Source organism: Apaloderma vittatum, unplaced genomic scaffold, assembly GCF_000703405.1.
Source record: "Apaloderma vittatum isolate BGI_N311 unplaced genomic scaffold, ASM70340v1 scaffold17333, whole genome shotgun sequence".
NCBI lineage: Eukaryota > Metazoa > Chordata > Aves > Trogoniformes > Trogonidae > Apaloderma > Apaloderma vittatum.
Genome location: NW_009710029.1, coordinates 53,231 through 62,757, shown reverse-complemented (window position 1 = coordinate 62,757; position 9,527 = coordinate 53,231). Strand labels below are relative to the sequence as shown.

The 9,527-nt window shown below is 45.1% G+C and overlaps 1 protein-coding gene across 1 annotated transcript in view; it reads right to left on the bottom strand.

Annotated features, from left to right (window-relative positions):
• Window positions 1–318: 318 nt before the first annotated feature.
• The window catches only part of ATRX (alpha thalassemia/mental retardation syndrome X-linked), a 57,729-nt gene continuing 48,520 nt past the window's right edge, over window positions 319–9,527 (bottom strand). The window contains exons 31-35 of the mRNA XM_009867167.1: window positions 4,241–4,390; window positions 2,929–3,054; window positions 1,962–2,057; window positions 1,321–1,449; window positions 319–691 (exon numbers count right to left, since the gene is read on the bottom strand). Coding sequence (XP_009865469.1) covers window positions 413–691; window positions 1,321–1,449; window positions 1,962–2,057; window positions 2,929–3,054; window positions 4,241–4,390 — 780 coding nt within the window. The 3' untranslated portion in view covers window positions 319–412. The remainder of the gene's footprint in view (window positions 692–1,320; window positions 1,450–1,961; window positions 2,058–2,928; window positions 3,055–4,240; window positions 4,391–9,527) is intronic.

Genomic DNA, 9,527 nt, shown 5'->3' with positions numbered 1-9,527 from the left:
CGCACCTGGGGCCCTTCCCAAACGTCTCGCGTCCAGCGACGGCCTCGCAGCTACTGAAAAAGCAAGCGCAGGAGTTTAGACAGGAAACCTGTGGAGATGCTACTGTTACGGGAGGGCTTTGTTTTCACTGAAAACAACTTGTTATCTCCTGTACTCAACGCACGTAAGAAGATTCTAGGCAACATCACCGACAACAGGGAAAACGTTATGTCCTACCGAAACAAGGCTGAAACACTAAAACGGAACGTGGCAGTTAAGGGGACCAACCAAACGGGGTCTATTTTTTTCCTTTTTTTCTTTTCTTCCTTTCCTTTTTTGTTTTTACAGTTGAGTTCTGTTAAGCCATTGATTCCTAAAAAAATAAAAAGTTCTTTCTCTGATTTTAACAATCCTTTAGGCTTTTAGTGCAAAATCACATCGATTTCCCTTGGGAAGGGCCTGGATTTTTGCCTCTCATTGGGGGTGGCGCTCGTTGTAAGGGTGGCGGCTGCATCCCGCCCGACACGGACTGATACATTCCTCTCATATCTATCTGTTGGTAGTTGGAAGGATTCATGATTAAATTGGGAGGCTTTGGCATCATGAGGTGACTCATCGCCGCTTGCTGGTACGACATCTGCTGCTGCTGCTGCTGGTTGTACTGCTGCTGGAGCCGCCGGTTCATCAGGATCCGCTGAACGCAACTGATCAACTGCGAAGGGAAAGCGGAGCCGGCGTTATCACCGTCACTAACGGGACAGCGTGCCCGAGGTCATCCCTGCAGGACGCAGGCAGGGACATCCCTGAGGGTGAAATTATTGCCCAGTACCAGTTACAGCTTTACCTGTCAGGCACCACTCACCCCGCCTCCGGAAGCCCTGCGTGCAGGCTGGCACTAAAGGCTTGTCTGCCCAGGAAAAAACTTTTCCCTGTTGACACAATCTGAGCAACGTTCAGATTTTGCAAAATAATTCTAAACGACAAGCCCCATTACCAGCACTTTCTAAGACGCGTGTTTCGCAAGTTGCTCTCTGAGCTCTGGCAATCAGATTTCTTTTTAAGCCTCAGGAGCTTCAAGCGAAACGCTTCAACAGAAAAACCTGGTGAGCGTTTTTTATTTCTGAAATAAGATGAATTTCTCACGCAGTCCCTTTCGACAAGGCTAAGCTCCCAGCGTTGCCTTGCACACGTCACCGTTACGCCTCCCCTGCCAACACACGCGCCCCGTAAGCCCTCGTTTCTGTACCTCAACTTCTATTTTATGAGCAACCCATGCGAAAGCCACGCTCGACACCCAGCGCGTGCGTGGGCAGCGGATGGAATGGGTATCAGGCATTTTACCATCTGTTGTTTAGTGAGGACGTCGTTGTAGATGGCTTCTCGGCGCTTGACGTCAAGCTCCTGGCTCGCCTGCCTGCTCAGCGCCAGGGCCTGCACTTGGCTCTCCGTGAGGGTCACGTTTTCTTTCCACTGGAAAAGAGAAAACACCAAAACCTCCTTGGCCCCAGGCATTTTAACAAGAGCGTTAACAGTAACTGAGATCTTGTCTCACGGTCAGAGTCGCAGAGTTAAAACACAGCCCCCGTGTCCAGTAAATGCAAAATTGGACTTCACCAGCATCAGAATCTAGATTACTGGGGGCAAGTGAGAAATGCAGCAGACCAAGACAGGTAGAGAAGGACAAGATAAAGGAAGAACATCATATCTGTGTGTAATTATTATTCTCATCAGTAGAAAATCGGCATTTTCAGAGCACAGCAAGTAACTATGGATCTAAATCGCACGTCCCCTAAAGCTCTGCGTCATCTACATACCATTAAGGGTTACCAAAGGATGCAAGGATAGAAGTCAATACAAACTAGAAATTATATTAATTAATAATGCAATTAATTAGCTGAATGACTATCTAAACCAGTAATTTCTTGGCCTGGTAACGTTTTCCCATCTCCGGACGTGAACCTCCAGTTCCCCATTTCACTCACTATGGTTGAAATGATGTCTTCAAGGGGCTGAATTCTTGCTGCAGTTACACTGTTGGTTGCTTCCACAACTTTCTCTCTTCCTTGATTAATAAGGTCCTGAGAAAACACCAGAAAATTAATTATGACGCGCAGATAGAACGTTTCTTTGCCAACCTTTTATCAGTTTTCTTCGCTTTGTGCACCCCCACTTTAATTATTTTTTTCTTTCAATTTGCACAAGTCAGTGAGTCTGAGCTTGCACACAACTGAATTTCAGCATTGATTGAGCAGCATGTGCCCACCGGCACAGTGGACAGCATCTGTAAAAAACCCTATTTTTGTGCCCAAAGGTTTTTGAGATCCCCACCGGCGTGCTCCATACCAACCCAAGCACATTTTCTGCAATATTGACTTTGATGACGTTACAGTTTCAATCCATCCTATGCGCTCAGAATACTTTCTGCTTTACCAAATGATCCATTTTAGTGCAATACTGGCATATACTGCATATTGTAACTCGGGTATTCTCAACACAGACCCTCCTGACTCGCACCCATTGTTAGGGGCTTTCAATTCTTTAGCGCGGCCTCCTCACAGGTACTAGCAGGTGAAACAACACAACTGTGCTTCAACTCCTGCATGTTACAACCTTGCGGGTTTATTAGCAAAAAATGCCCTCAGCGAGGCAAAGCAAGATGAGAGGGAACTGAGGAAGCGAGCACGCGATCCTCTCTCCCATTCCTTCTCGGGCATGAGACCGAGGGAGGCAGAGAGCTTGATGTGGGGATTCGCGTCTGCGAAGAATGCAGGTTCCAGAACCCCGAGACACTACACAGCTACAGGTTTATACGTGTACGAGTTAAGACTTCAGTATAGCTACACCCATAAAAATAACCCAAACTACTAAGAGTAGGAAACAACTACGTACAAATTCAAGTATTTAGACAGGAAAACACAGACACGTCGCCGTCCTCAGATCGGTACTTACCTCCAGCTGCTGATTACTCATCGCTGAGAGAGCTCCCAAATTGAAAGGAATATACGGCGTCTGAGAGTTGAAATTGGTGGGAAGCATATTGGTCCCAGTCGGCATGTTGAAACGCATCGTCAAGCCCTTAAAAAACACAAGAACCATTCGTATTTGAACAGCTCTGATGACGCCTGGTCTTCTGTAAGAACCCCCGAAACACCACCCGCAGACAAACGGGCCCTTAGAGAAGACGACGAGCACGGCGCTCACGCCGCGCGTCGAGGCTGAGCCCCCTCGGCCAACTGGAAATCCTTTCCAAGCCTCAATTCCAAAGGGCATGTGAATCACAGAGAAACCTAATCCTGAGTAATGCCAGAGTTATATTGATCTGGCACACTAGGGAAAAACCCCAAATAACCGAAGCTCATTAGTATATCGTTGTTTAAGATGCATTTGTTGTATATTTTAAACCCACCACTTAAGGGTGAGTTTGACCTGACTGTAATCACAGTGTGAAGAAGTGAGATGAATGATGTATCAGCAGAAATTTAAAGCTCATCTCCCACGTGGATTCCTCACAGGGCAATTGCAGTGCTTATGGGATTTTATCTCCCTATTTCTTCTCCCTCACAAAACCTTCTCCCCAGCAGCCCTTTTCATTTGTCATTTGTTCACTCGAGACGGGCAGTAGCGATTTATACATCGACTTTTTGTACCTGCAGATGACTGAGCAGATCCAAATACCAAACTCTGCCTTTCCAGGAATTTTCTGCTATGAGACTCCAGTTACAACAAGTTATCATATTTCTTCTACAGTTTAAAAAAAAAAATCCCAAAGCCAATTTAAAATTTTCTCCATTCTACCACCTGCTTAAATAACAAGTAAACAAGATACAGGGAATAATAGGGGAAAAAAAAAAAAAAAAGCAAGGTTTTAAGTCCTTTCTGGCAGATTGATGCATGTTGTTGGACCGTGGCAAAAAAATCTGAAATATCTTGAACTGAGCTAGAAATTTCCCTCAAATGGTACAAGAGAAGTATTACACGGGGCAGCAGGTGAGTTTTCTTATGGAACAAAAAAAATTTGTGCGTAAATGGAAAAAGTAACTTTCATAAGAAAGTAAAAAAGGAAACGCACACAAACCACCAGCACCGAAAAGAGCAAATGAGACGCGGCATCTCCATTTCTCATATGTCAACATTTGCTTTACGTATCTGCCTCTCGGCCCATCAGAAAATCCATTTCCCCCCAAACAGACTGAAAAGGTGAGTGGCACTTACATCTGGACAGGTTACTTTCACATCTGTAAGCCTGACCAGATCGCTTTACCTTCTTTTCTGCTTCGTATTCTGCCCAGGCTGCCTTCCTTTCCTCTTCAGTGAGCTCCTCTTCCTCCTTGTGGTCCAGGAGGGAATCGTGTTCATGATACCCAACGATATACTCTTTATTGATCTGAAGCAATTCTGCCAGAATCGTATCCTGGTCAAATGAAGAGACAACAAGACGAGAAGTCACCCAGCGGCTCTGCTACACTCCCTCTTCTTGCGCACCTAACTTACCGCTCCGACCCCGCTTCACAAACAGCAGCTCCGAGCGAAGCAAAATTAAAAAAAAAAACTAATTTAATAGTGCGATTCTCCTCAGAGGGAGGGGAATGGACTGACAACCTGGTACCGAGATGGCAGTCCCATCACTTAACGAAGCACAGGAATGCTCTCAGATCCCACAAAAAAGGATGGAACGTGCTCCGTGGTTTTTCCTTTGCTCGGGCTGGATACCTGAGAGGACCTATCAATAATTGCTGCCTATAACGTAACAGAAAGAACCTCGACTGGATTTAAAACACGAGGTAGCACTTTGGTCCGTCGAGCAGCGTTCAACTGAGAAGGCTGCTTGCTTGGAACTGTTAAGATACGGGTGGAGACGAGCAGCCCCCATACCCATCGCCACCGGGAAAGGTCAAACCAGTGCCAGGAACCCGAGGTGATGGGCAGGCTGTAATTCAGATCTCTCTGTTCCCCAGCACCCCGAGCGTTTAACCGCTTTTAGCGTTACCCCAGATATTTCCAACGCCCTTTCTACAAGCAAACCGCTGCGAACGTTTTCTTTGCAGGCATATGTGTATTTCTACCCATAAAACTCCAACAGAGCTCAGCGTCCCGTTGCAGATCGGTTACACAAAACCATTATCTCACGGAGCTTTTGGACCACTCCCGAAAGGAATTACAGTGGATACACTGAATGTACTTTCTGCAGTGGAATTACACGACTGCCTACAGAGCCAGCTCCAGAGCCTGCCCTTCCTCTGGCGTTTCTACAGACGGGAATATAAACTGTCCCACCTGACAGTTTATACTCCAGGCAGAGCAATGACCAGGAAGAACGGCTCGTAGCCACCAGCAAACAGATTTGGAAACAACACTGGGAACTGCACGTGGGGGACCTGACCAGCGGTTTGGTCACAACAGCTGCAGCAAGCTGTTGTGTTTCCATGTGTGTTTAAAATTCAGTTATGTGAAGGCATTATATAAGCTGGTCTTTGGTTCATCTTTCTACTACCTGGTGTCCCTAAATTCAAATCGACACTTTTACCACCAGCTCCTGGACAAAACACTCATTGTAACGCCGACGTGACTGATGGGCACGAGGAACAAATAATGGTATTTCTGGGGTGGCAGGAGAGAAGGCACAGCATGAGAAAAGGGACAGAGTAATGGGATACGATGGAAACACCTCGGGCACATGGGTGAAGAAGTCACAAAGGTGTCACCAAAGAACACAAGGAAAGTGCTCTCAGCGTCCTGTAGCCGTATGTCCGCGTGGGGAGAGCTCCTGGACATGCACGTGCATTCACTTCCCTGGTAACACTATTATTGAAAACAAAACTGGAATACAATCCACACTCACTTTGCCAACACGGTCTTCAAAATGTGGTTTAAATTACATCCAACTGTGTGTTTGCTCTCCTTTGTTTAAATTTTTCTTTTGCATTAGATTTCATAACAGAGCTCAAAAGTGGACGGTGCTGCCATTTAGTTTCTTTAATTTTACAATGAAAAAAAGTTCCCCTTACACACAAAAAATTACCAGAATAATTATTCCTTTTCATTTGTCTAGCCTATTGACAGAACAATAATTATCAATTCGTTTATACGCTTCAAGATGAAATCCTGCTGATGGATGGAAAAATGAAGAGACACTGAAATAAGGGTTTGAATTTTAAAAAAAGGTTTGCCTTTTAAAATCCTGACGGAAATGACGTGCTATGGAGAGATAAATGTATCAGAAGTCTCCCACGAAGGAATACAACTTACGTGGCAATTCCTCAACAAGCTTTTCTCAACTGATTGACCAAGGTTAAAAAGAAAAATAAATCTAAATAAGCTGCAAATTCTTCTGATTCAAAGATCAAGAGCCTTCCAAAATTCATCAGCTTGTCTCCTAGTATGGAACTACAGCAAAACACATGCCCTGGCTATGCCCTGAGGTGGTATAAAGTAACAACATACTACATCCTACCTGGTCCAAACTACTATTTTAATCTGCTTTTCCAACCTGCATTTACATGACCTCAACCAAGCCACGTTTTCATTTCATGCAAACACGATCACAAGACATGAACGGAGTTTTCTCGCTTTACACCATCCTGGGCTCCTGACTTGCTGCTCCGCAGAAAGAGTGACAGATCCCGCCTGCGCCTTGAGCCTGCGCTGGGTAACGAGTCGCTGCACCTGCACAGAGCTCCCGGTCGACACACGGTAACTACGTGCAAGCTTCAGTCCAGCAGATTGGCCTGAGGACATCTGTTCCCTCTTTTTTCAGACTGAAGTTCTCAAATCGTCCTTTTGAACTCCGCAGGGATGGTGGGTGAATGAATTCAAGCAGCCAAGACTAATTTCGTAATTCACGCAAACAACGTTTACAATAAAAATACTCTGTTAAAACAAAGTATTTACACGCAGAACCTGTTTCAGAGAGGTAAGGGAGGAGAAAAGGTGCCATGAAATTACGGCTGTAGTGCAAGAGGCATTCTCGCCCTCCGAGGAGCACGTCACCAGCTCCTCATCCCTCCTCGGCAACCTGAAGGTCTTCTTCAGACCGCAAAGGGCAGAAAACTGCTGCTAAAATTAAAACTTGACATGAAACTTTGATAGGCTTCCAGAAAAATCACATACTGCGTGTTCGCTGTGTGACTTGTTATGAAAAATAGCAACATTCAGCATCTGCCCCTCACCCTTACCAACACTTTCTAAGAAAACCTGTCTCTGACTGAAACTTGGGTTGCTGCAAAACCAAAATTCTCACGGATGTATTTTAAAAATCAAGAAGTATTTGTTTCTTCGGTCACATAACAGCTTTACTTCTGACTTGTAAAACAACGCAGAATGAATCCTCCTAACTCATTAAAAGCAAAATAGTTTAAAAAGTATCTGACATCAGCGAAGTTGAAAAGTGTGTTCAAACAAGAGCAGCCCCAACTGGGCTTCAAACCCCAACAGCTTCAAACTGCATCAGGGGAGCGTTAGGAAAAAAATGTCCACAGAAAAGAGCAGCGAGACATTGGCACAGGCTGCCCAGGGACGTGGTGGAGTCCCCATCCCTGGAGGTGTTTAAAGGTCTTTTAGATGTGGGGCTGGAGGAGATGGTTTAGGGGTGAGGTTTATCGAGGCGAGTTAGTGGTCAGACTCGATCCCAAGGGTCTTTTCCGGCCTGAATGATTCTGTAATTCTGTAACTCTCAGCTCTGGGTCATTCTTCCTCACCGTAGACAATTCTTGGTGGCCTACCTGGAGAAATTTCCCTCCTGTGGGGCGTTGCGGTGGTCAAAAAGCTCCGTGACTTAGCAGAAAACCTGCTATCCCCACCTCAGGCTTTCCAATGTTCGTGTTTTGACAGTTGGAAAAAAATCCCCAACACAGAATTTCCTCCAAAGAGCACGGCAAGGGTCAATTCTAAACCGTCTGATTTTCAAACACCTTCGCACCCGTGTTCCGAGGGAGCTGTTCTGTCGGAGCCGAGCAGTATCATTCACCTATTTACCTGTTTTTACTGCGCCTTTCACAGCAATTCGAGGATCACAGAGACAATAATAATCCCTTACCTTCCTGCCTGCACGCCAGTAAAATGACAGGAGATAACGCTGCTCGACAGCCTACGCTTTGAAGATGTCAAAGAGGCCTCAACACAAAGAGAGACAATTATACCCCAAACCTGTAAAGGGCAGAACTAAAGCCTTCTTTTAGCCCAAATGCCTATTTTGCTCCGCCGGTAATTATAAAGGAACAGCTTGGTCTTTGTAAGCGAGGGGCAGGCAGCTCAGCGCCGGAAGAGTAACGAGGGCAGTTTTCGCTGCCTTTGTTTCCAGCTGAACTCGCCGCAGGGCAAAGCATCAGGACATCGTGCAACATAATCTTCAAGAAAATGGGAATCTCCGAACGCTGGTTAACTCGTCGATGCTACTGCAATGTTTTTGGAAGCATGTGAACAGCCGCCTAAGTAACTTTAAAAAAAATGGTATGTGCTGCTAAATTCACTCGATTGCGAATAAGTTTTATTATTATAAAGCTAAATCACATCTCTCTACTAAAATTACAATGAGATAAGGAATATCTAACTTTCTGAATGAATAATCTTGCACAATTTAGAGAATAACATCCACTGCAGCGTTTCCCACAGCTGATTCTTGCTTTTGGTTTTCTATGCAGGATTTGAGAGAATGGGGCAGACCACAAAAGAAAAAGAATAGGGAATCAAATATCAGAAGCTAAACTTGGGATATTATAGATAGATAATTCAAATTAAACAGTTCACAGGAATTGAGGAAAGAGTCGTTGCAACTACCGGACTAGCTCAGTTTTGTGTGCAAAGCGAGAACCTAACTGAGGATAAAACGAAAATAAAATGTCTCAATTAGCTGAGCTTCACAGGGAAGCAGCCAAGAATGATGTTAAAAGAAGTGGAATCATCAAAATAGCAAATGGAAGAACGAAACAAGTTCTCCGCTATAAATCTCTTTGCAACAGCGAGTACCTTGGCGCTAAGCACTCCTCACACCTCCGGCTCCCAACTCCTGCAGCACCTGAGGGAATCTATCGGCCAGCGCGACACTTCCTCGCTACCAAGCAGAATTCAGGGGGGCAAAGAAAGGGAAGGGGTTTTGGGGGGTTACCGGCTCGCTTCCCACATGCAGCGAGGCTATCAGGAACGCAAAACCCCGCTTTCAACAAATAAATACAGCAGCTGCTAAAATAAGGTGAATCTACCTGATCATTTTTAGCCTTTTCAACCGACGAGTTTGTGGAAGCACAAATGTATATGCCATAAAATAACTCAAGAATTAAAAAAAGACAAAAGAAATACTATTAATTACAACCTGATGGAAGATGTTGTAGGAGTGAATTTGCCAAAATAAAAACGGACAGCACAGTAAAAGGGTAGAATGAAGTTTTTGGCTATCTACTATTTACTGCTTAGAGTGAGAAACTCTAGTAAAAAGAGCTCAGATACAGTCACCAAAGTTTGTTCTCAAGGGTTTTAAAACGCGTGTGTAACAGTGACCAACACTCAGGGGGCTAACGCTTCCTAAATCCCCCGGCAGCTGCACCGCCACCGTAGGT